We start from the raw sequence: 27764 nt of genomic DNA, 5'->3' as shown, positions 1-27764 counted from the left end.
CTTTTCAAAGCTAGATGCAGCACAGGGTTTTTGGCAAATAAAGCTGGATGAGAAAAGTTCAAAATACTGTACTTTCAATACACCTTTTGGCAGGTATAGATTCCTCAGAATGCCATTTGGCATAATCTCAGCATCTGAGATTTTTCATCGTGCCATGGACAACATGTTAGAGGGTTTACAAGGTGTTCGCTGTTATGTTGATGATGTGGTTATATGGGGCTCCACCCTACAGGAACATAATGAAAGACTGGTGAAGGTGCTGCAGCGGATGAGGGAGAATGGATTAAAGTTAAATCGTGACAAGTGTAATTTTGGTGTGAAGGAAATAACATTTCTGGGAGACAAATTCTCTGCTGGAGGTATTGAGCCAGATGAAAGAAAAGTGAAAGCCATCGCAACAATGCCACGCCCGACAGATAAGAGAGGTGTGCTCAGAGTGATGGGAATGATAAACTTTGTAGGAAAATTCATACCTAACTTGTCAGTGAGAACATCAGCACTAAGGGAGTTACTTCGTGATTCCATAGAATTTAAATGGTCAGCGAGGCATGAACAAGAATGGAATGATTTAAAAACCACACTGACAACGCGCCCAGTGCTTGCATATTATGATCCAACTAAGAGTCTGAAAATCTCAACAGATGCCTCAAAGGATGGGCTTGGAGCTGTTTTACTTCAAGCTGAAGAGGGGAGTTGGAAACCAGTTGCTTATGCTTCTAGATCCATGACTAAGTCTGAAACCAGATATGCTCAGATTGAGAAAGAATGTCTCGGACTGGCATATGGACTTGATATTTTTCACTGTTATGTTTATGGTCTTCCTACCTTTACAGTTGAGACAGATCATCGTCCTTTGGTGTCAATCATTAAGAAACATCTGAACGAGATGTCGCCGAGGATTCAACGTCTCATGATGAAACTGCAAAGGTACAGCTTTGACTTGATATACACACCAGGAAAGCATTTAGCTTTAGCGGATGCACTGTCGCGAGCATCAGAGGTGTGTCACGCAAGCTCCACTGAGAAAGAAGTAGACGATCATGTTAATATGATAGTGGAGTCTCTGCCAGTGTCTGACGCAAAGATAAAACAAATATGCGAGGAGACAGCTGCAGACAGGGAGCTGCAAACGGTGATGGAAAATATCCAAGGAGACTGGCCCAAAGGGTCTTGTTCAAAGTATTATCATGTTAGATCGGAGCTCAATGTGGTAGATGGACTGCTGTTGAGAGGCAATAGGATTGTGATACCACATAGTCTGAGACAGCTGATACTTCAAAGAATACATGAGGGACATCTGGGAATAGAAAAGTGTAAAAGGAGAGCTAGAGACACTGTGTACTGGCCTGGCATTAATAAAGACATTGAGACCATGGTCGGAAAGTGTGAAACATGTAACAAGTTTCAGAGCGGACAGGCAAGAGAACCCATGATGATTCCTGAACTTCCTACAGCGCCTTGGAGGAAAGTCGGAACAGATTTATTTCATTTTAATGGGAAAGACTATCTGTTGGTGATAGATTATTACTCTAACTTTCCTGAGATTGCTCTGCTTACAAGTACAACTGCTAATAATGTGATCACACATGTGAAGTCTATCTTTTCCAGGCACGGAATACCTGAAACTGTCATTAGTGACAATGGTCCTTGCTATAATTGCAAAGAATGGCAGAATTTCGCAAGAGAATACGGCTTTAAACATGTCACATCAAGTCCTCAACATCCACAGGCAAATGGCAAGGCTGAAAAAGGAGTGCATATCATCAAGCAGCTTCTGAAGAAGGCTACAGACAGTCGATCAGATCCTTATTTAGCTATGCTGAGCTACAGGACTGCTCCTCTTGACTGTGGTTTATCCCCTGCAGAATTGCTGATGAATCGTAAGCTACACACAACTTTGCCCTGCTATGCAGAAAGCAAGCAGAGTGAAGAAATTATAAAAAAAGCAGGAGCATCTGAAATGGAAGCAAAAACTGCAATATGACAAGGGAACAAGAGCACTTGGATTGCTTGCAAAGGATGATGTAGTGAGAATCCAAGATCAGAATGCATGGAGCAGGAAAGCCATTGTTCTTCAGGAAGCAGGTCCGAGATCATATGACGTAAGAACTGAAGAAGGTCATGTGTTCAGAAGGAACCGTCGTAACTTGCTGAAGACTAAAGAGACATTTCAGGAGGAACAATATGGTGAGGAAGATGAAAATGTTGATGTGTCACATGCAGAGATAGTGTCTGGTTTAAAACCACTGGATGGACATGAGCATGTGGAGAAAAGTGCAGTTGTTTCAGAACCTGTATTGAGGAGGTCAGAGCGTAAGGTCAAAAGACCAGTTAGGCTTAATCTGTAAAGCTACGACTGGATTTGTTTTTATCTTATATTCTGATGGTGTTGAAAAAAAATATATTGATGTAAAACAATTATGTGTATATGTTGATTCGTGGGACCTATGTTGTCAGAGAAAAGGGGATGTGGTGATGTGTGGGTGTTCATGTGCTAATGGGGTTTTGCCAGTAGGGGGCGCTGTATTTGAGAGGGCTCATGAATGCCTCTATAAAAGAAGACTGATTTGTGAATGAGATAATAAAAATGTTTGGAGCAGACGCTCGCAAAACACAAGTGGATACTGTGTAATTATTCAAAGCTATACGAAGACAACACAAGCCCCACCCTCAACAGAGCAATCGAAGTCACATTGCTCAGCCTCGCCCCCCTTAGTTCCTCCTTACCACCTTCATGCTCTGTCTCCGAAGTCTGATGTGTGATGTGTGGAGGGTCCGGGCTGCGAGGATTATGGCAGTGGTGACTTTTCCCAGGAGAAGCTGGGACCCTGTTTACTAGAAGGTTTTAAAATTTCTGTACTTTTAGGTGACAGAAGGAGACATGTGGCCTGGTCAAAACACAGAGAGCTGCACTCTAAAAGATCTTTAAATATAGTAAACATACCTTGTGTGCCACAGACTGCTCCCAAACACGAGGGGACAAGTAATGCCTCTAAAACACTTAAGTTGGCTTTATTAAACGTTAGATCTTTAGCTGGGAAAACATTTTTAATTAATGATTTAATCACTGAGCACAGCCTTGATTTTATGTTTTTAACTGAAACTTGGTTGGACCAAAATAACAGTGGAGCTGTTCTCATCGAGACGACCCCTCCTAACTACAGTTTTATCAGTGAGGCCAGGGTGAGCAGGAGAGGAGGAGGGGTTGCTGTCCTATTTAATGAATCATTTCAATGTAAGCAGCTATCCCCTGGAAGTTTTCAGTCTTTTGAATATGTGGCTTTACAGCTGAAGGCCCCATCCAAAGTTGTTTCTTAATGTTTACAGGCCTCCCAAATACTGCACAGACTTTTTTAATGACCTCAGTGAACTGCTGTCTGTGATCTGTGTTGATTTCGACTGTGTAATTATTGTTGGGGATTTTAACATCCATGTGGACAACCCTCAGGACAAAGGGACTAAAGACCTGAGTAACACTCTGGGCAACTTTGGGCTGACTCAGCATGTAACAGAGGCCACACATAATAGAGGACACACTCTTGACCTACTGATCTCCAAGAGCCTGAGCATTTCAAACCTTACTGTGTCTGATGTGGGCCTGTCTGATCATTACTGTTTTCTTTGAAAGTAAAATCTCAGCCCACACAAATATATCAACAGCAGTGATCACAAAACGGTGTATAACTGAAGACAGTAGTGAGATCTTTAACCAGGTCTTCCCATTAACACCTGACCTGTCCAGAGGTTCAGTCAATGAGCTCGTCAATAGTTTCAATTTAAAAATGTTAAATGTAATGGACACTATTGCTCCCATTAAGGTGAAGGTTATCTCTGGAAGGAAAAAGTCTCCATGGAGAAACTCCACACTAGTTTAAAATGAAAAAAGAGATTGTAGGAAAGCTGAGCGCAGATGGAGAAAAACAAACCTCCAGGTTCACTATGACATCTATAAAGAGAAACTTCACAATTATAATTTACAACTGAGGAGTGCAAGGAGGTCCTACTTCTCTGACATCATCACTAAAAACAGCCATAATGCTCGGGTCTTATTTTCTACAGTTGACAGGCTAACAAACCCTCCTGTGCCAGTGGCAGCTGAACTTCATTCAACCATGGCCTGCAATGACTTTGCCAAATTCTTCACAGAAAAAATCCAAAAGATTAGACAAGCAATTGGTACATCAACAGCAGATCCAGGATATGTACTGTGTCCACCGAAAAACAGTTTAAACACCATAAAACAGTTTCACCCTATTAACAGCAAAGACCTGGATGACATCTTAGGTCAACTGAACTCCTCCTCCTGCTGTTTAGATGTCCTGCCAACAAGTTTTTTCAAAAAGGTCTCAAAGACTTTGGAGTCAGACCTGTTACAGATCGTCAACTTTTCTTTAATGTCAAGTGTGTTTCCAGAATCACTAAAAACTGCTGTAATAAAACCTATACTGAACAAGGACAATCTTGACAAGACACAAATGAACAACTACAGGCCGATCTCAAATCTCCCATTTTTAAGTAAGATCATTGAAAAAGCAGTTTCTCAACAGCTCAATTACTTCTTAAAACAGAATAACTGCTATGATGCCTTCCAGTCAGGTTGTAGACAGAACCACAGCACTGAAACTGCTCTGACCAAAGTGTTCAATGACATATGTCTGAATACAGACAGTGGAAAAATGTCAGTCTTAGTTTTACTGGATCTCAGTGCAGCATTTGATACAGTTGACCATAACATATTACTCAAACGACTGGAGAACTGGGCAGGTCTTTCAGGAACTGTACTAAACTGGTTCAAAACATACGTAGAAAACAGGAAATACTTTGTATCAATAGGTAACTTCACATCCGAGCAGACAAGTATCACATGTGGAGTTCCCCAAGGTTCCATCTTGGGACCCCCTCTGTTTAACATCTACATGCTCCCACTGGCACAGATTATAAAGAACAACAAAATAAACTATCATAGCTATGCAGATGACACACAAATATATATCACAATGTCACCAGGAGACCGAGGCCCTGTACAGGCTCTTGGTAAATGCATTGAGGAAATCAATGACTGGTTGTGCCACAATTTTCTCCAGCTAAACAAAAACAAAACTGAGGTAATAGTCTTTGGCGCCAAAGAAAAACGATTACAGGTCACCAGAGAACTTCAATCTATACATCTAAAAACCACAAACCAGGCGAGAAATTTGGGTGTACTGATGGATGCAGACCTAAACTTAGAAAAACACATTAAGACAATAACAAAATCAGCTTACTATCACCTCAAAAATATTTCGAGGATAAAAGATCTGATGTCTCAACAGGACCTGGAAAAACTAGTCCATGCATTCATCTTTAGTAGGCTTGATTACTGTAACAGCATCTTTACAGGTCTACCTAAAAAAAAATCAGTCAGACAACTACAGCTCATTCAGAACTCTGCTGCTCGAGTCCTCACTAAGATCAAAAAAGTGGACCACATCAGTCCAGCTCTGAGGTCTTTACACTGGCTGCCTGTCCGTCAGAGGATAGACTTTAAAGTTCTGATGCTGGTCTATAAAGCTCTGAATGGTTTAGGACCAAAATACATCAGTGACCTCCTGACCCAGTATGAACCTTCCAGATCCCTCAGGTCATCTGGATCCGGTCTTTTATCAGTTCCCAGAGTCAGAACCAGACACGGAGAAGCTGCATTCAGCTTTTATGCTCCTTATATCTGGAACAAACTCCCAGAAAGCCTCAGATCAGCTGAAACACTCAGTTTATTTAAATCCAGGTTGAAGACTCACCTGTTCTCAGCTGCATTTGAATAAAGCACCAAATCCACACTTTTAAGCTTAAACTTCAAAACTTACATTTTAACTACTGATTTTATCTATTGTTCTGATTTTATCTGTTTTGATTTTTTTTTTTTTTTACATACTGTTATGTTTGTTTGTTTGCTTGTTTGTTATTTAGTTTGTTTGTTTGTTTGCTTGTTTTAATCAATTTTAAATCATGCTTTTTATTTGTTTTTGTTTCCAATGTCTCTGTAAACCACTTTGAACCACCTTGTTGTTGAATTGTGCTATACAAATAAACTTGCCTTGCCTTGCCTAGACGCCTTTGTTTGGTAACATCGATACACGAGCTGCTCATGTTGCTTCCAGGTTGGGAAAGAATGAAAAGATAAACCATTTTCAAGCTTATTCTCTTGCCGGTCGTGTGATCGAACATTGCAGCCGACCACACAGCAAATACGAACCATGGCTGTTGTGTGTGACTTCGCTCCCTTTTCACTTGCGCTAGACCCCCAAAATGGCGGATCGGGCCAAAATCCTTTCCACGCCCACCCCCGTGACATCACGCTCCAAAGCCCTATAGCGAGCCGGAGGCAAGGCTCACTAGAGCCCGTGAGAACACCGGACTCCCGGCAAATCGTTTTCAAACCCACCGCTGTCTTTCGCTGACTGTAGAAAACAGTCAATGGTCAGTACCACTAGGATGAAATTATTGTGTCACTAACATTTTAACGTTAGACATATAATTTTAACAGCCTCTGTAAACTAATATCCTGGCTTGCTCGAGGCTGCCGTTTTCTCTGATAGTTTCAATCAAAATTAGAAATGCTACTCTGGGAGACTGAGATAACTAATAGTGCTGCCTGTTGTGCAGTTAGTTTCCAAAACACGTTATTCATGGTTGCATACAGTTTTAGACTGATGTGGGCCAAAGCCTAGCATAGCCTGTAACGTTATTGTGACGGACACATTTTATGAGTGAACTTGACTTTAAGCGACTGACAGGTTTCTTTGAAAAAAACTTTCTTATATCCAGGATCTTCCTTTTTGCTGCCATCCTCCTCTCCTCCTCACAGCGCAGGTTTGCCGCTGCTAAAACTAAACAGAGCTCCCTGAAAGGCACAGCCAATCACATTGGCCAGATTTGTCACATGACGTAGGACTCCAGTAGAGAACGTAATTTAACTCTTTCTGCACCGCTGGGTGAATGAGACGTTGACAGTTGTTTTTCTTTACTCGCAGAGATCAAATTATTGGTGGGGACAATTCAATAATCGCTGGATATTGATGGGGACACGTCCCTTCCGTCTATGCCAAATCTACGCCCTTGCTTGCGGGCCAATTAAAAATGGACCGCGGCCGGAGTTTGGACACCCCTGGGCTACATCCATTTTTTATATGCAAAATATAAATGGTTATAATGTATAAATGTAGTAATTGATCCATGTATTTAAAAAAAAAAAAAGAAGTCCAGATGAAGAAGCCACATACAGACTGTTTTGGATGAAAAATGACGTTTATTACAAACACAGAGAGCTGTTAGCAGTCAGTTAGCAGCTGTTAGTTCTGTACAAATAACACTGGTTGATTGGTTAGTTGAGTTTGCCAGTCGGCAACAAGGCTGGGTCTCAAACAGCACCCTATGCCTTTGTAGTGTACTATTTTTCATCCTAAACCTTAGTACACTACCTTTCACCTCAAACCATTCATAGTGCACTGATTTCTAAGCTGTGTGCTATTTCCAAACTTATAACACCTCTATAGTGCACAGTTATCCATCTTAAACCTTTAATCATGGTCCACATTTTATTTTAAGCTTTACTTTGTAGCACCTTCATTGTGAAATACTTTTAACTTTCAAACTCTTCATAATGCACAGCTTTCCACCTGTTGGAGTTCCTTTTGAAATGCTCGGCAATCAAATCGAAACCCTTCTGGTGCACTCCGAGTTCCAAAGTTGTGACCTTGCTCATGTTTTAAGCATTTTGAACACTATAATAATTTTTTTTTTTTTTTTTTTTTTTGCATTGACAGTTATCACACTGACACAAAATCCTTTGCCAGCTCTGTAAAAGGACCAAAGTGGCATCTGTTTTTAAGGGTCATTCACCTGACGAATGTCATGTTGATGTTAAGTAGCTTGAAGGTCTTTAAGGACTCGATATTAACTTATATTTTAGACAGTCATAATTTGTATTTGCATGTTTATGTGAAGAAGTGGATGTTGGTATTTATAATGACTATTACAAGACATTAACACTGTCTTTTTCTGCTTTTTCACTACAAACTTGGACATTTGTGTAATTTGTTTCCAGTTTCCTGAAAAGGCCTGCTGCTGTTTAGCTGCAAATTAACAAGTATTTTGAAGAAACCAGTTTATCCCCAATTATAAAGGAAAAAGAGTAACTAATCATCATATTCAACATTTTAATAATAATAATAGTAAAAGAAAATTCAGTATCAGGGAGTATGAGAAATAGTTTGTATACTGACATCTGTTTCCTTAAAAAGATGAGAAACAGTAGATTGGTCACACTATACTGTTTTGTTTTACTGTTTCTCTTGTGAGAAATCAGCACTATAGTGTTTTATCAGTCTAAAATACTAAAGAAAAGAATTTACACTGCTGAACGGAAGCTCAGATACAGCAGGGATAACCGCTAGCAAGGATGTTTGTTTTTTTTAGAGAACAGTTTATTAACTATTTATTAATAAACAGTTTATTAACTATTTTTCAGCCAGTATACAACAAGCAGACAGGAACGCTTCCCCTCATAATTACAGCCACGAATTACAAACTGTTCAACAAATGTGATAAAATGTTGTGTAATTTGCAGCTAAACGTTAGATTTTTAATATAATATTTAAGAGATTTAACACAAAATTACCCAGTAAAGTAAATGTTGCCAAACAGCGTAATATTTAACCCAAAGTACCATCTTGAACCAGAAAGTTATGGACAATCTGATGTCCACCATTCAGCTTAGAAAAATATTTGAAACAGACTGAATCAAAGCTATGCTGCCAAACATAGTTTGACATTTAGTAGAAAGCCAGGTTTGCAGTAGCTGGGACAAAAAGTCTAATGAATGTCATAGTCAAGTGCCATCGGTGTGTGTTGCCCTTTAAGAAAACATTAGGTTTCCTTCAAGTCTGTCTTAATATACTAGTCCCAATCACATTCCATATGCACATTAAGAGAAGCTTTAGTAACATATTTTCCTTTGAAACCTGCACAGGAATCAGGTGTTTCTTGGTTTCTGTTGTAGCTTTTTTTTTTTTTTTTTTTTTTTTTTTTTTTTTTAAACCAAAAAAGTTCCCAAACAAATTTAATAATCTGGAAATGCTACAAGCTACCTATTTCATTGGGCATTTATTGTTTACAAATGCAAATACAGTTTAAACAGCTAAATCATAGATGGTTAATAGTTTTGAGATTTGTATTCTGTATTTGATTTCTTGATCCTTAAAAAATGATCCAGAAAGGACAGACTGAGCTTAAGCTATATGCGTATATCACCATATGTTGATGATGTGATTCTGTTTTATTACCAAATTACACAAATCACTTCAAACCCACCCTAAAGGTCCAGCTAAGTGACTTCAAAATAACTAAGGTGAAACCTTGCAGACAGCTACACTATAGTCACCTGTCACTCAACAAGGCCCCACCCCTAATAACGCAAACATTAAGCCTTAATGCAGTTTAAACATGTGAGTTATGAACTAAATTCAGCCCCATACAGTTGTTACAAAGGGGGAAACTAGACCAAAACTGTTTTCTGTAGCAGGCTGAAGTTGGACATTTTAACATGGGAGACTAAGTATAGGGACTCATTTTTGCAGCATCAAGTGGACATTAGAGGAACTGAAAGTTTTGTTAATGTTATTATAATTCTGCTAACAGAAACCAGAAAGCTGTTGCCAACAGGTTGTACATTTTTAGATCAGTTTAAAGAAGTTATATTAAGATAGACTTGAAAGAACTCAAACTTTTCCTTTAACACCAGTTAAATCATTCATAGTTTGCTTCATAGCTCACTATCCTCCACCCTAACCGCTCTTTAGTGCACCTGACAGGCTGCGCAGCTCCTTAAGGACCGGGGTGTTGTCTGAGAATGGCACCAGAGAAACAGAGAGAGAGAGAGAGGTAGAGAGAGAGACAGATAGAGAGAGACAGGTAGAGAGTGTGCTGAAGGTTACAGCTTCGGTTTTAGTAGAAACAGACAGTCACAGTAGGTTGGGCTGCTGAGAGACAGACCGGTTCAGTGTCCACAGTACATAGAGTAGCAGTTGGACGTCTGGTCTATATACAGGAACGAGAAATGCATAATCAGAATATCAAACTAACCAAAGCTGAGGCCACCTTGTTGACTGGAGAAAGACAGAGAAGGGGCGGGGCAGGAGGAGGGCGGCAGCAGCTCTGGTTTGCTATAAAAACCAACCAAACGAATAAACAAACAAAAAATGGTGTCACCGCAAACACAACGATTCGTCATGGCAACGCTACACCGGGACACCACCTAACTGTCGGTGGAAAAACACACACACACATAGGACGGCGTTACTAACACACGCACACACACGCTCTCCCTCGCTCTCATGCACACGCACGCAGTTATTAATATGACAAACATTTTCTCTCATTTTTTTTCTCTCTATTAAGGTGAAAAACAGATTCTATTATTCTTAATTATCTTCATAGTAATCTTCATCTGCATCTTCATCATAGCATTGGTGTGTGTATGAAGTGTGTGTGTGTGTGTGTCCTCAGTCTCTTTATACACACTATTAACAGAACGACGCGTAGAGAACTCAGTTCTGATTGGCTGATAGGTCTTTTTGCCTCTTCTCGTCCAGGAGGCTTTCATTTATTTATTTTTTTGACTGTCTTTTCTTCCTGGAGTCCCCGTCTGGATGGTGGTGATGATGACTGTAATGATGGTCATATGACCTCCCTTCCACTGACCCACGGAGAACAGTTTGTGAAGTCATAAGAGTGGGTTATTGGTTGCTTGGACCCTGACGGCAGCGTCTGATAGAACGAGGTGAAGAGCTGTGTTCTGGCTGAATGTTAAAGCACCAGGAATGAGGGAGGATACTAACAGTACCTGCTGCTGGGAGAGTGTATGTGTGTGTGTGTTTAAAGTCTAAAATGCTGAACAGTAATCAGGGTCTGAAACATGTCAGGAAACCTTCAGAGCATAAATGATGGCAGTGTCTACCTCTCCAGTTCCTAACCCTCTGATGGGTCATAGCACTGTTACATAAAGAGACAACAATGGAAAAAAATGTTAAGGTAGAGATTACTTTGTGAAAGAGAAAACTCTGAGCTGGTCCTGAAATCTGAGCAGGATGCCTGTTGAACTCCTCACCTTTGGGTTTTTTTTTAAGCCTAACTGAGGATGGACACCAAACTCTCTGGAGAGATTTGTTGTCTGTCGTAGGAAAACCTCAGGAGGCCCCCAATAAGAACTGGACCAGCCGAGATTAGTCCATTGACTCTGGAGTCTCTTGACACCATTGACAGTCAAAATGGAGGGAAATGTTACTACTGCTATTTGTGCTGTTTTGCTGAATCGATATGGTTCAACTTTATTACTGAAGAAAGTGATGGAGTCGGTTATGCTTTGGAAGGAAACAGTTTTCCTTATAGTTTCAAACACCGCAATCCACTCACTGTATTTGCATGAGAAACACGAGGCAAATCTTTGCTTTCCATTTGGATTGAGTTCACCACAAAGACCCACTTATATCCCCCACATGTTAACAAGATCCTGAGATTCTACATCAATCAACTACAACTCAAACACTATCTGTCCTTTTCTATTCATAGCCAACTGTGAATAGTGACCAAAGAGAGACCAAGGACCAATATTGGATACGAGGATTCAAGCAGAAGAAATTATAATAGCCCGAAGGGTCTGGACTGGATCAGGATCTTGGTCTTTTGGGACAGGCTCAAAGTAGAGCATCTATTCCACAATAAAAGGATCCACTTGTGGTTCATACATCCAACTAGGATCCCTGTTAAACACCTTCTAGGTGAGGTGTTTAGCAAGTTCAACCTTGCTACCTCTCTGGAGGTGATGCCTGAGGATATTAAGGTCTAGTTTATTCTGCTTAGTCTACTGCTATTGACTGAGAACAATCTTTAGGCATAATCACACCATTCTGGACTTCAAATAAGCTGCAATCAACTTTTTACAAAGATTGTTAGAAATTTTGAGTTAAAACCAAACAACCAACTAGAACACTAATTACACTTTAATTTGTTGATGTCAGGCAAGTATGCTCCAGCTCCACTGTTACACACTTTGAGGATCCATGAAGTTGCTATGGAGGGTTGCCCCTTGGACCCAGATGTAATATTAAGGATATTCTGCAATGCTTAAAACTTTCACATAATTCCTAATGATTGTTTCTGAAAAATCTCATCAGGTGAGAAAATGAGAAAGTGGAGGAGACATATTTTTGTCCAAAGTGTCAGACACGCAGACATTGCCATCGTCATGTTTACCTTTTTGCTGCACAAATATTTCCCAACATGCTTTTGACCCATTTTGCATTTAGTATTTGGAGTGCTGTCATTGTGTTTGTGTATGTACTAATAGTAAACCAGATTCTGACCCTGCTGCCAGTGTGTGTTTGTTCATGTGTAAATGTCAGTGTGTGTTGAGCACGCTGCGTGGCACCCAGCCCTCGGCGGCTGGCGAATCGCTGTTGGCCGGCCGATAGACCAGACTCTGACCCTGCTGGTTGGACGCCAGAATCTGAACCTTCTCCCCCCGAAACACAGAGATCTCATCCTCCCGCACCGCCACGAAGTCCTGCAGCACCAGAACCAGTTCCTGAAGGGTCAAAGGTCATATGGTCTGATGTAAGAAAGTTTTTCAAGAACTTATGGTACACAAGGAAAGTGAAAGGAGGGATTCAAACCTGATCTTCCTGTTCACTGTCAGGAGGGGGCTGAGTTGCGTGACCGTTGGGAGTTGGCGGTGCAGATGGCGGCCTTCCTGATGACAGTGGCCGTGTCACAGAGATCACGCCCTCCTTCCTCTGATACTCAATAGGAGACTGGAGAGCTGTGGGCACAGATTAGATGCAGCATGGATATGCATGAGCTGTTTCAGTGAGATTTAAGGTGATTCATAGAGATCTAGGAATGTTGGAGGGTTGTTCACAAAAATGATACTTTTGATTGATTCAAGGAGTTTTCAAGGAGGTTGTAAGGAAGACATTTTTGGGAAATTTGGAAATTGGATTCATTTGGCATTAAACAAAGATTGAACAGCTTGCAGAGGATTTGAGACTTCGAAAGGTATTCTAAGATTTCAAGGGTGACTTAAGGGGGGTTTACGTTAACACAAGCCCAACGTTACTAACATAACAGAGATGTTTAAGGGTGGTTTGGGGAAATTAAGGCTATTTAAATATGGTTTAAAGATATTTAGGGTAAAACAAAAAGTATTTGAGGAATATGAGAAAGATAATAAAAGATGTTCCATTGAGATTCAGTAGCATTTCAGTTGAATAAGAGATTTCAAAATCAGTGGTGATCCAATGACAATGAAAGGGAATTTTCCAAGGAGAATTAAGGATATTTTAGGACAGGTAACATAATGGATATTTCAGATATTTCAGGAATGTTTTTGACAAGGTTTTTACCTGACAGGAAGTTGTTCTGGGCATCCAGCAGGGAAGCAATGGTCTCTACCCAGGTCATCTTTATGCTGGCAGAAGATGCTTGGAGCGTGAAGCGCTCCGCCGACCCACGAGACCACAACACAAACTTACAGGGATCACCGTCCACGCTGTCCTGCATTGCCAGATAACTCACCTGAACACAAACAATAACACAATTACTCCTAATTCAGACCTCAAGACGGTGTCGAGTCTAAACAGTGCTGACCAGTCTGACCTTTATGCTGTTCTTGAACTGGTATCCTGGGTTGTTGGAGCCTTTGCGCAGCAGTTCGCTAAAGATGATGATCTGCTCGAACAGAAAAACTCTGCGCTCTTTGCTGCGAGACAGAACGCCTCCGTCCTGCTCCCAAACACAGAAAGTCTCCTGCTGCAGCAGCTTCCCCTGAGACGTTAGCTTTCCCTGGAAAGCACGAGGAGGTGAGTGAAGAAAGAAAGACCGATGGATAAGAGTCCAGGTACCCTGCAGCAAACTTTACATTTCCAGGAAATCAGCAAAAGTAAATTGTGTACATGCCTCATATATGTCATTGTTAATTGTTTGTATTGTGCTTTCTACACACATTTCTAATTTTTTTGAATTAATATGTGCCTGAAACAGGTAAATTGCACACAAACTACTTGAGAAGCTGTTGTTGTAGAGCTCGGTAGCAGCACCCACAACAACATTATTATGCCGTGTGTGCTGTTATCAATGTAATATGGTGTTCCTCTGGGTTCTGTTCATTGTCCTTCATCTCTGCGTGGCTCAGTTCTGCTTTTTGTCCATTTTGTGTTAGTAGACCAAAATGGAAACTTAAAATTTGAAATATTATCAAATTTCTTTCAGAGCTTTCAGTGTTAATTAGCATGAAATCAATTATGTTACTATGTTGTCCTAGTGACATGAAATTGCTAACAAAACAAATCAGCCGGACAGGTGGACAGACAGGTGTACCTCGTATCCCTGCAGGCGTCCCAGGTTCATCATGTCATTGCAGCGTTTTGGAACCAATGACATCAGCTCCACCGCTTTCTGTACACAGACCACACACACAGTTACTAAATATTACAAAAGTTTGTGTTAGTCCTCAGGGTGATGATTCACCATCTCGTGTAAATCATTTATAACGATCTTCACTATGCCAGAAGCAGCAGCAGCTCTTTGCTGTCTCCTGCTAGTTGGTTATGAGACAGAAACAGCTGTCTGCTGAAGAACAAAACTCATGTGTTTGTTGTCTTTTAGAGTTTTTTTTTTACAACTCTTAGCAAAGCTTAAAAAATAAATATCTATTTTTTACAAAAAATTTAACAAAGTTTAAAGGTCACAAGAATTTGAATGAAAATATAATAAATTCAGTAAATAAACTGTTTCCCAGAATGCAGATCCTTTGTGCCTTTGTGTATTATCAGAACAGTTTGTGGCACAACACAACTGTTTTTATATTATCAAACTAAAACTGATCAATAACAAAAAACACGAACAAAGCTGTGGTTCAGTTGTTTGATGTTTCTGAAAGTTTATGAGATGATTTACAGAAAAGGAAAGCAAAGAAAAAACTTACCTCAATCTCCTCACAGTCCAGCCCTGCCTTCGACGTATACTTGAGGAAATCCTGATGAACAAACAGAAAAAATATAAGTGTTTGAATTTCAGCCAAAGTCATAGTGTGTCCTTAAAGTGTAACATCAGAAAATATCTTAAAATACACGCTGGTATGATGAACTGATGAGTTTATCTCTGATTTCTCACAAAAAGCTCTACCCAAAAGTACAAAATTTATGCCATTACAAGGAAGGCTGTCATTGTAAACCAATCAGAGCGCACAGGTAATAACTGTTAAGGGAGTTAATAAAACAACCCACACATTTCTTGCCTGAGTTGAGTCCGAAATAATTTCTGAGTCTAATACTAAACCATGTCAAATCGTGGCTAATTTCAAAGACAACATTAGAATGAGTCAATTCAAGTCTTGAGGTCAGCTCCAACTCAAAAACAACAAATCCCAAGTTGCATCCCGAGTTGTGTCCTGAATCAAGTCCCTCAATAAAAGTTAAAAACTCCACCTGACCGAAGTTCTAATCCAAGCCTGGAGCAAGAGCCAATAGGTCTGTGCGATATGATCAAAATCTCGTATCCCGATAGAAGACATTTCTCATCCCGATAACGATATAATTCACAAAATAGTGCATTTTCTGTAAATTCTGTGAATCTCTGGCACTCGACGCGTTTTCAGCTGGGCGTCCTGTACCTGGAGTGGAGTGTTTTGACCGATGCATGAAACTATATTTATTTTTAGTTGTATTTTAAGTTGTATAAGTTGTATTACATGACATGTTGCGAGGAAAAGCCTTTTCTAACGTTTGAGTCTAAGGTTTATTTTGAGCACCTGACGGCTCTTTTTTGCTTCTCATCTGTAAACTCTCTTCATACTTTTTCATGTAATTCTTGCACTGGTAGAAGAAAAAATTCACACTAGTGAAATTTAATTTCTTCATCCGATATATTTTGCCCTGAGAGCCAACCAGTCTATAATCAAGATCAGCAGCACCGGTCAAATTCCAAATTTAGCTTGGTTTTTAGTTTTATGCCATATTTGTCAGGGAAAATACACAAACCCTAATAACCCTAATAATAAAAGAACCTCTGTACCACATTTAGCTACTGGGTAATTGTCTTCTATGGTCTCTGGGCAGATGCATTTTTAAGCAGGATATAAAATACCCAAACTTACTCCACAGATACCAGCAATTCCATTGTAACATTCAGGTTCCACCAAAAATGCATTAAATATATTTTAAAATCAATGTTTCATTTAAGCAGTTAGTGTAAACACAAATCATGTTGACAGGTTCTTCACAGACCTTGAGCAGCAGCTGGTATTTGGTGATTCTCTGGATTGGTTTGATCAGATAATCACTGATGGACATCCTGCAGCTGATCTCATGCTGGATTTCCTACAGACAGACAGGCAGAGACAGAGATAGAAGGTCTGGTTCAGTTTCAGTTTTTGGCAGATTTTTACTATTGTAAGGTCCATTCAAGAACGTGCATTTTAGGAAAGCCTGCTCTTTCGATTTTTTTCCCCCTTTTTTAACTTTTAAGATAGTAATGTTTAAAAAAATCAGGAAAGGAAAAATAAAAGAAACTATTACGGGTTGATTTGATTATTTGTTTATGGCTTGGTGAACTGAAAACAACTTTCCATTGATGTGGATAATAAAGTTATTCGATTCTATTCTATAAGATAATCATTTAAAAAAAAACAACAGAAAAGAATAGCCAAGTATAGAAATGAGAAAAAAAAAGAAAAGCGACGCATTACCTCGAAATAGGTCTCGTACTCAATGACGATGAACTCTGACCTCGGCTTATTCTGACAGTAAACCACATACATGTGTAGACGACGCTCCTGTAAAAAACAAGAAAGTAAAAAAGAAATAGTTGTATTAGGTCTTCAACACATCCTGAGTCAAGTCCCAAGCAAATAACAAGAAGTCCTGAGTTCTGTGATAACTCAAATCCTATGTGCAGACAACAACTCGAGCCAAGTTCAACCTCAGGAGCAAGTCATGAATTTAGAATTGAGCCCCATGTTGTTGTAGCTTCTGAGTTATTCAGCTCATGCTAGACCTTGACTCTCACCAGGTACTGGAACACAAACTTGTTTGGGACCAGCGAGGAGGTTCCCTCTAAGGCAGAAGGGAACAGGAACACACAGACGTAAACAAAGCTCTTAGAACATGTGGTTATCCTAACTGGGCCTTCATCAAATCAGTGAAAATGCAGAGGAAAGAATGCCAGACACCAACTAGGGAGAAACAGAACGACAACAACTTTTTCTGTTCCTGTATCATGTTTATTGGAAATTTTCTCCAAGCATGGCATCCCAGTGCACTTCAGACGTAGTAAATCTAGCAGACAAAAACTGGCTCATTGCAAGGACAAAACTCCTAAAAGCAAGATGAACATCATGGTATGCAGTGCAGTGCAGCGAGGAGGGCCTGGACCCTTTTATAGAAGAAACCAAACAGCCACTCTATAAATGTATGGTACAACATGGAGGAGTCATCTCAACAGGAAAAGACTCACCTGCATTTATAAAACATTGGTCACTCTTTCCAGGAAACCACTTTGGACTAGGAAGACATGTTCCCAGGCACGTCAACCCCCCGCTCACTTCAGTAGGTCACTGATGGTTTGAGGCAAGGTCTCACAGTGGTTTCAGTGGTAACCCCAGATCATGGTAATGATCCACATCTTTGTTCACATCTTAGATCATGTGAATATTCAAATAATCAATTGTGGGTCTAAGCCAGGACAAACAAGTCAAGTCCTAATGCAGGGACAAGCTGAGTCTTAAGTTGACAATTGAGTGAAACTTTGAACAAAGTTCTAAGCTAAGCCATAAAAAGTAATGAGCCAAGTCCTATTTGAATCCTGATTCCTATATCTTGAGACAAAAATAAATAAATTGAGCCCTGAATCTAGTTCTAAATGAAGCCCAAAGTCAAGACAAATGAGTTCTGAGTTGAGTCCCTGAGGTCTCAGGTCAGAGCCATGCTATATATTCTGTTTTGAACAAGTCATTTTGTTTGTAGAACTCACATGTCTGATGAAGAGGTCTGCGAGCAGGTCGTGATTCTGAATACAACGCTCTAACTCCACCAGGAAGAAGCTGAAACAGAAAAACACCCAGTGAGCATCTTTGTGTATATAATGAAGTGTGTTTGTTCACGTGTGCATTTGTGGCACGGACTCGCGGTGCCAGTCGTAGATCTGCTGGATATTGCCGAAGACAATCTTGTCTTTTCCTCTCATCTCCTCTGGAATCCCTCTGACCTCCAGCCGGGACATGAAGCCCTGAGAAACGTCAGCAGAGAACATGTCGTACGTTTAGATTGACATTTGTAGAGTCTTTTGGGTGGAGCGTCAGTAGGTCCTTTCTTTCAGTGTGATGTTTGTGTCTCACCTCAACTATCACTCCCAGATCTTTTACATAGTCCTTCTCTGATTGGACCATCTCATTAACGACAAACCTGCACACAGAACCACAAAATTCATGTCTCCTTAAAAATGCATTCAAAACTTGGACTTTGTAATAAATTTGGGTTTGTCTTACATGCGTCCTCTTAGTGCTTTGTTTCTCTGCTCCGTGTCTGATTCATTTGATCCCTGATCTGAGTCTAGAGCCTGAAGAAATAGAAAAGGCTGAAATTAAAAGAGTTCTGTGTAACCTCAGAAAACTGTAATCTTTTATTGATGACAAGAAAACAGCGTGAATACTGTACACAGTTTGAAAGCTGAAGGCACCGCCTTGTACTTTTAAATACACTAGGAATCACAAGCAAGCCAGTAATCTGATAGTGTTCTATTGAGGCAATACGTTACTATGAGATCTTTCAGATAAGATGGGGCCTGATCAGTCAAGACCTTATATGTGACGAGAAAGATTTTTAAATATAATTGTGGATACAACAGAGAGCCAATGAAGAGAAGCCATTACAGGAGAAATATGGTCTCACAGTTTTCTTGCTGCAACATTGTGGATAAAATGAAGTCTTTTCAGGGATCTTTTAGGACAGCCTGATAATAATTGCAATAGTCCATCATAGAGGTAACACATATTGAACTAGTTGTTCAGCATCACTCTGAGACAGGATGTTTAGAAATGTAGAAATACAGCAAGAAAAAAACAGTCCGACATCTCTTACAGTGTGCCTTTACGGACATATCGGGTCAAGATTCCTAACAGGAAGCCATGGTAATGCCATCCAGAGTCAGTATCTGCTTAGACACCATGCTTCCAAGGTTTTTAAGACCAAGTTCAGTAACCTCCATTTTTCCAAATTTGGATAAAGGAATTATATGCCATGGAGGCTTTCAGGCCTTGAAGACATGCCTGTAGTTTAATTAATTGATTTGTGTCAACTAGTTTCATAGGTACCTACAGCTGGGTATCAACTCCAACAACGAAAATGTATGCTGTTTCCTAATAATATTACCTGTATGTATACAATGAAAAGTACTGATCCCAACACAAGAACCTACAGAACTCCATGAGTAACTCTCTTTAGTAACACGAAGAAACTGAAATGTACCAGATAGATATGACTCAAACCAGTGCAGGGTATTTATGTAACTATGAGGTCCACTGGCAGGAGACATATGAGGATCACTAGTATCTTCCACTAGTGCTCTATCTGTGCTGCATGCAACTCTGAATCAGGACTGAAAACTCTTCAAATAAACCACTCTTCTGTATAAAAACATTTAGTTTATTTTTGTAGTTATTCAAAAAGTTTTCTGAAGAGGTTTTTTACCTCGTGACTAAAGCAGCAAATACAATATTAAGAAATTTATGCCACATTCATCTTCAGCCATTAAACATTTCTAGCTTTAAACAGAGCCACTCTTACCTCAGGATTGTTAGGGTCTTTGATGATCTGCATTGGGGGTGGTAGAGGGGTGTGGCTTTCTTCCTCTGGCTCCTCCTCCCCACCACTATGCCCTGCGTCCTCCTTCCTCGCCTTCTACATAATTTAAGAAGCAATTAGTTTATGTTATCATTATTACTATTTTGTGTCTTTAACCCATCATTTGGATGGGTGTCTACACACCATTTGCGCATTTCCTGTGAGGGGTGTGGTCATCTCTGTCCTGTTGTCCCGCCTCCTCGTCCTGATTGGCGGTTTCTTCTGTCCATCGGCTTTTCCCTGACTCAGCCTCCGCACCGGACTAGTCAACCAGCGCTGCAGCAACAGTTAATGTAGTTACCGTTATTGATGCCACTGAGTATTGTATCACCAAGGCTACGGTTCATACAGCTGGTACAAATGGGACTAAAAACTCAGGAGTCCAGAGTTACCTGTGATACGAGCTTCATCAATGTCACCCAGCACGTTACAAATGTGGTCATCTGGTTTTAAACTACATTTTAGTTCATAGTGTGCTGATAGGATGTGCTGAGAACTGCATGAATCCAGTCCAAGTTTAAAATATGAAGAGCAATTTGTGGAGATTTTCTTGATCTACAGAAGGTTTTCCACTATCTGTTTTTTAAAAGAGCTTCTCTTAACTATTTAAAACACAACCTTAAAATAAATTTTGGCTCTTCACCAACAATTTTACTTTTCTTTTATATATTTTTTAACACTCATTTATGCACAAAACAAGATTCAGCTATGATTACACATCAACACTCATACAATTTAGACACAATGATAAAAACTGAGGAAACATTTCCTGTGAGCTAATGCTTCCAACTTTAATAATCCATTACATTTAAAGGGGAGCTATTTAAAGTTACAGTATCAAATGCTCATTTTAACCAAAGTTTCAGATTTCATGTAATGATGTGAACATATGCAAAAGTAAATATTATGAACCCAGAGCTCAATTCTTATGACTGCTCTGAATGCTGTGTTTCCAAAATGACACCTTGGCAGCTCTGGATGCTGCCCCCTCAGCAAGTTTTCAGAAAGACGCCCAAGTAGAAGTAAAAAAGTTTGTGGACTGATGGGAGACAGAAGCTAAAGCAGACTGTCTGAGACACAAATGAACTGCTTTTCTAAGACAAAGAAGGATTATTTTTAGCTGTGAATAATGCAAAGCCACTGGAGTGGAGTCCTAGAATAAAAACAAACACAATAACTCCTCTTTAGTATTTTTGACCATAAACCACAGCATTAACAAATCACAACAAACACACAAAGTGCATATCTGCATTTCCCTTTGAGAATACCAGAGAACCCATAATTAAGATAACTAAAGCCCTCCTCAAGCCGCTTTATGTTAACACATTTGACCCAAATTCTCCCATTTCAGTTCACAGCGAGCTGTTACCTTTAGAGTGTTCCCGGTTCCAGAGCCGCTCCGCTTCGCCCCCGGTGAGCCCACAGCGCCTCCTGCTGGAGCCCCTCCCACTCCAAACACTGTGGGAGAGGTGGCACCTGAGAGAAGAAAAGGCAGGGAGGGGTCAGAGGTGAGTTTTAGTGCTGTCTTTTCTGAGTGCAATGGGTGCTCAGAGTTATTACTGTGGTCTCACTTTGGCTAGTAGTCTGAGTCTGGAGGCCTGAACTTTCAGAGCTGTACAAACTCGACTCTGCAGACACAAAGAAAAACAGATTATCAGTCGAGCAGGGCGATATGACCAAAAATATTTATCACGATATACATTTGAAAATTTGTGATAATGATATAACTGACGATATAATTGACACTAGACAAAATACTTTACAACTCCACAACTTTATTAGTGGAAAAAAAAATCAATGTATTTTCACTAAACCAAGCAGCTGTTTTTTATGTGCATTAAAGTTATATATAAAAAACAATCAGTGAAAATGCAAATTCCTTGCTGACAGTTTAACCAAAAGGCGTTTTACCCATATTCTATCGCAATATTTCATTTTCTTATCGTAGCCCAACATTATACCAGTATTACCGTGAACGGTGTGCTATAGCCCAGCCCTAATTATCAGACTGTTAACAAGAAAAAACTGGACTGGAAATACCAGAAGGTGTGAGGTTAAATGAGAAAAACAGAAACTACTGTGAAGCCCGAAAGACACAAATAACACAGTTTCTTCTTCTTCTTTAGCAGAAGACTAAAAATTGTTGTATTAAGTTATATGAACACTTCTGGAAATCTAATTTCATGCTTTTTAAGCCCTCAACAAGGAAAATTTAACAACCTTAACTCAGCAAAAAAGCATGCACACCAGTCATGAAAGATAGTTGGTTTCTTTGAAGTAAGGAGGTATGAGGGACTTACTGATAGCTAGTTACCCTAGCTTAATTTAATTTTAATAGAATCTTTCGTTTAAACCTGAAGTTTAAAGTGATTCACAAGTAAAACCCTAAACCACACAGAAAAGTGAGCAAAATAACAAAAAGGCACAGAGACAGGACTCACAAAGAACCTGACGAATGAATGAATAAACTATTAGCATAAAACTACAAACACAAACAAAAAAATCCCAAAAATTACAACTACAGGCTGTAAAAAAAATCAAGTGCATTACAATATGATTTTGAAAACAGATCAATAAAATAATATTACATGTAAATATATGTGAGCATCTATGACTTAAAAGTTAATGCTTAACTTGTGAAAGTACAAAAACCTGCAAAATAAACAATAAATAAATATACAAACTGAGATTAAAAGAATCCAGTATGTTCAGCACACATGAAATAATGAATAAAAGTGATTAAAGATAACTCCATTAATAACAATTAATACATGCAGACACACTGATTATGATAGATTAGAACTGATATTTATTTTAATGACTTAAAATCAGCCGTAGAGTAGGTGTGTGGTATATTTAGATATACGCTGCCTTATTTGACCTCAGACAAGTTGTTACAACACTTTGCAGCCAGCAGAGCCCACTGACGGCAGCGTTTTACCTCAGAACAATTGAACTCCTGCTGCCTCCGCTTCGGTGAACCACTAAATAACAGTATTTAGTGCAAGTAGTTCTGACACATGAGATCTACTGGAATCAATATTTTACTGTAGAAAGAAGAGTTTGGGCACAAAGACTTCTTTGAGGGTGTTGTTTGAAGTTTTTCCTTTAGTTTATGTTTGAATGAGAATAATTAAATATTCAAAACGACCCTGGTGGAATTTTCCTTTCATAACTAAGAAGCAGCTTCATGTAGTTATCTTGCATTGTGTCTAAGACTAAAGTTTATTTAATTCTTACGTAATGGGACAATGTTCACTACATTTACTGTACCCCAAACTAAAGTCAATAGTTAATTATTTCTTTTTTATGGCCGTCACTGAGAGCAGACAACCTTCTGATGACATTTTTCAAGACTTCCCGTCAGTGTTTCCATGTTCTGATTCATGCACGTGTATCAGATAATAACAGCAGCCAACAACTGCTCACACTGTCAAGGCAATACACCAGACAATTACATTCACGCTCTTTGGTTCTGTCCACCAGTGCAAAAGTTTTGGCGCGAGATATGTGAAGACTTATCAAAGTGTCTGAAATGTAACATTCCAACTTCCCCCTTAGTGTGTCTACTGGGCAGCTTAGATAATGTCACTTCAGAAAAGAATATAGCCCATATGATCTTCACTGCCCTATGCATAGCCAAGAAAACAGTCCTCATGAACTGGAAAAATAAAAATAATCTTAATTCTAACCAATATAGAAATTATCTATTAGATTACATTAGTCTTGACACAGCCTCTGCCACCACATTAGATCAATTGCTCTGGGCCCCTTTTATCAGCTCCATCACCTAGTGGGGGTGGGGGGTCATAGTTTGGTCCCGCCTTCACTGTTGTGATTGGTGAGGGGGTAGGGACAGGCTTAGGGCGTCGGGGGGTTCCCCGGAGGCATCTTCCTTGGGGGGCTCAACCCGGGGTAGCGGTCACGTCCGGTTGGGGGCTCTGTTGGCTCTCAGGTGACTGTTTCCTCGCGGCTGCGTGCAGCGGGGCTAGGGGAGGGTCTGTGCTGACGGACGTGGGCTACTGACCTGGCAACCTGGCTGCCCCTGGGTGGGTCCGGGATGGGCGTGAGGTTTTGGGGGCGCTCCGTCTCTGGGCTGGGGCCCGGGCCGGGCCTCGGGGGCTTGGGTCCTGGTTGGTGTGTTGCCGGGGTTGTGGGCGGGTGGGTGCATGGGGGCCCGGCCCTGGAGCAGGGTGCCGCCGGTGCGTCGAGCCGCCTGGGGGGCTCTTCAACTGGTGGGGGGGATGGTCACATCTTGCAGGAGCTTTCTTCTCTTCAGGAACTCTCTGCAGGAGGGGGAGATACAGGAGAGGTGGAGGAAGATCTCAGCCTGGGCGTTTACCGTCTTATGTAGTCTGGAAGATGTGTGGATGGTGGGGTGGGTGCAGTTTTCTCTGTGGTAGGGTTGGGTGGACTGTCCAGGGCTCTGTGGAGCCGGGGGGCGCTACTGCACTGGGCCCCGGTCTGATGGGCCTGGGCCCCCCTTCCCTGGCGGGTCGCGGAGGGTGGGAGTGCCTACTGGGGTCAGCGGGGGAGCTGGCCCCAGGGAGGGGTTACCTGCCCCTCCCTTCCTTCCCTCCCCATCTCCAGCTGCCTCCCTCTTCCCGCTCCTCCACAACCACCCACACATGCAGGGCCTTGGAGTGGGGGTATGTCACCAGGGTGCAGAGGAGGCACAAAAAAAAACCCCACTTGTTTGGGCTAAAATACAACTTCCAGATCTTTAAAGCTTTATTTCTTTGTTGCCGTGGTGATGCTTACCCGCTCTTTCTGGACAAAATCCACGCTTTTGACATTAAACTAGGTTTCTTATTGAAAGGTGACAATCGTCTCCATGCACACAAAATAAAAGACTTGAATCTGACAAATGGTTGAATGTTGCCCCTCGGCAAGCTTCCAGAAGTCCACCAATCAGAAGAAAGTGTGGAAGGGCGACATCAAAGATATAGGAACAGAAACATCTTGTTCTGGCACATCCTGATCAACAGTTTTGACCATACATTAGGAAACTTTGCTCAGTCAAAATTATATTAACCTGGCAGGTGTGGATGGAAACAGGCATTCATTTGCTTTTTCTCTCAAATTTGGTTTTATGTTGATGAAACTCTGCTGATTTCCTAACATTCATGTGGATTTAGTCTCAGTGTAAAATCATGCTTTACAAACTGTGACTGTCTGACATTTTTGTTGTTTGCCAGCTGAAAACAACAGCAAGAGATTCTTATTACGGACAGACCTCTGCTGATTATTGTGGATATGAATATGGCTGCTTAAAACTCAAACAAATCCACCAGTTAGTCAGTCTGATTATTGTAAAATAATCACTGAAGGACACACACACACGCACACCTACTGTCTGCACTGTGTTACTTTGTGTGTGTGTGAGGTCTTTCATACAAAAAAGGAAAACCTGCGTGTCCTGTTCACAACACACACACACACGCATATTCACACATCGTTCACATTCTTGCAGCGCTGTTTGCTGTAAAGGCGCGCACACACACACACACACACACACACACACACACACACACACACACACACACACACACACACACCTATTACTTATTAACCATTGCACACCCATATATTTTCTCCAACACCCGTCACTCTCTCTCTCTTTCTGTCTCTCTCTCACTCTCTCAGTGTGAACCCACCTCGCTCGTCCTCTCGCTCGGGCACAATCCATTCCCAAATGCCCGAACAATCCCAGCATGCACCTCTGCCCCGCCGCATGCTTCCACATCAGTCCATTCAGAGAGATATTAAGAAAGAGGCAGACTGACTGACAGAGGTGTTTCTCTGCTCTCAGCTGAATGACACTAAACAAGAGTCAGAGGTCTGGGGGGTGGAGCCACAGCATCTAAACCCACAGAGGGTGGGTTTAGATGCTGTGGGGGAGTGGCTTATAGAGTAATAGTAATAATAAACTAACACAATTCAATTACAATGATAAATGTAATAAAATAAATAACCTATGAATGAAAAGAAAAAAACCTTAAAATAATTTAAAATAATAAGCGAAGTAATAATAAAATGGTAGAGTAATAAAAGTACTACATAAAATCAAGTGAAGTATAAACAAAGTGAGAAAAAACACTACATAAAATGAATAAAATATAATAATAATAAAACCAAATTAAAAAATTATAAAAAATGTTTTTTTACAATAGGTAAAATGATATGAAAAATAAAACAAGTTTATTTGGAACAAAATATAAAATAAAACTCCATAAAACACAAAACAAAGCATGAATAAAAATAAACACGACTGCTAAAAAGGAGTTTATTTTTAACTAAAGCTTCTATTGTTTGTAACGAGGAAGAACACCCAGCGGGTCGCCACACACACACACACACACACACACACACACACACACACACACACACACACACACACACACACACACAGTCAGGATGATAAACTGTAGATTCCTGTCTGTGTGAAACTCCTTCAGGTCAATGTTTAACCGTGTGGGTGTGTGTGTGGGTGTGTGTGTGTGTGTGTGTGTGTGTGCGCATTTCAAACACCTTGCCAAACCAGATTACAGATTAAAGTTGGGAAAAAGTTGCCACACAGGTCGAGGCCACACTCAGTGCTGTGGTCACTTTTCTGTTTCCACTGAAACTACATAGGCATTTTTGTTCTGTGTCATGTTACTCATAGTAAAAACGATTAAAAAGGCCATACGTGTTACTCGACATGACAAGTCTGTTTCTTGTTTTGTTATGTATCGAAACTTGTGTGAAGTATGATAGCTGCTTGGATTCATTTATTTTCCTTCTGTGGAGTACTACTTATGTTGAGAGAGTTGAAGACACACATATTTCTGTAATACACCTTCTTCCAGCTGTTTATTAGATTTATAGTGTGCAAATTACATATTAATGCAATTTGCACTGCTCTCTGGCACAATGACAGTTTTACTTTTTATTAATTTTTAACTTAAACTAATTTTATTTTGTTGTTTTCTTTGGGTTTTTTTTTTTTTTTTGGTATCTGTAAAACAGTAAAAGGCCCCACTATGCATCTGTGGTACTTTTATTTTTATTCATTGTAGACTCCATCAATAAAGCTACAATAGATGACTAGTCACTCCTGTTACAATGAAGTCTGTGTGTTGGCTAATCGTAAAAAATCTACACAGCCTGTGTTTGTTGTCTGATGACAAAATTCACGAAATTATAACACACTTATTAGAGAATACAGTGAATTTTCAAAATAAAATGTTCAGTACAGTGTCCCCTAGAGACAAAGCACGTATAAACTCCAAAACACGTACAAACTCCAAAGCACGTATAAACTCCAAAGCACATACAAACTCCAAAACACGTACAAACTCCAAAACACAACGGAAGTGCTCCAGGACGCTAGGGGCAGTGTTTTGGAGTTTTGCAAAAAAAAGGCAAGTTTGTTGCAAACACATGGAGTTGGATACCGGCAGAAAACACCAGCAAGGATAGAACAACCACGCTTTATAAGAAAGGTAATGTGAAAACTGTTGTTTGTTTCATTTGTTTTTAATTACTATGAACTAGAGATGGCACGATACCACTTTTGTATGTCCGATACCGATACCGATATCATAAATTTGGATATCTGCCGATTCCGATATGAATCCGATACAGTGTATTTTTTTAATCAATAAAACAGTTTTTTTTAATATCTTTCAGCTTTTTGTATAGGTTCATACTCAAGTTAAAAAAAACAAAACACTAAAGTTATTCTGTTATACCTGTATGCAAAAAATACACTGCACCCAAAATATTTCATAGTCAGGTTAATGTTCATATTTGCAATTTAGGTAAAAATGTTCTTTAAATATTTACATTTAA

General features: G+C 40.1%; 1 protein-coding gene across 4 annotated transcripts in view; it reads right to left on the bottom strand.

Annotated features, from left to right (window-relative positions):
* Positions 1-7271: 7271 nt before the first annotated feature.
* The window catches only part of LOC308393285 (kalirin-like), a 59295-nt gene continuing 38802 nt past the window's right edge, over positions 7272-27764 (bottom strand). For 2 of the 4 annotated variants that reach the window (XM_080876936.1, XM_080876937.1), the window contains 16 exons: positions 21500-21556; positions 21298-21404; positions 20073-20204; positions 19872-19985; positions 18575-18645; positions 18425-18491; positions 18212-18315; positions 18061-18130; positions 16778-16864; positions 16317-16409; positions 15017-15067; positions 14410-14487; positions 13690-13875; positions 13437-13608; positions 12708-12853; positions 7272-12619 (listed from right to left, as the gene is read on the bottom strand). In XM_080876936.1, coding sequence (XP_080733062.1) covers positions 12434-12619; positions 12708-12853; positions 13437-13608; positions 13690-13875; positions 14410-14487; positions 15017-15067; positions 16317-16409; positions 16778-16864; positions 18061-18130; positions 18212-18315; positions 18425-18491; positions 18575-18645; positions 19872-19985; positions 20073-20204; positions 21298-21404; positions 21500-21556 — 1721 coding nt within the window. In that variant the 3' untranslated portion in view covers positions 7272-12433. Of the gene's footprint in view, positions 12620-12707; positions 12854-13436; positions 13609-13689; positions 13876-14409; positions 14488-15016; positions 15068-16316; positions 16410-16777; positions 16865-18060; positions 18131-18211; positions 18316-18424; positions 18492-18574; positions 18646-19871; positions 19986-20072; positions 20205-20241; positions 21082-21297; positions 21405-21499; positions 21557-27764 lie in introns of those variants that run through there. The other 2 variants (XM_080876938.1, XM_080876939.1) reach the window with 2 other exon arrangements.

Source organism: Rhamphochromis sp. 'chilingali', assembly GCF_963969265.1.
Source record: "Rhamphochromis sp. 'chilingali' genome assembly, chromosome: 3".
Classification (NCBI taxonomy): domain Eukaryota; kingdom Metazoa; phylum Chordata; class Actinopteri; order Cichliformes; family Cichlidae; genus Rhamphochromis; species Rhamphochromis sp. 'chilingali'.
The sequence above is the reverse complement of the archived record's forward strand: the minus strand, read 5'-3'. Positions and strand labels throughout refer to the sequence as shown.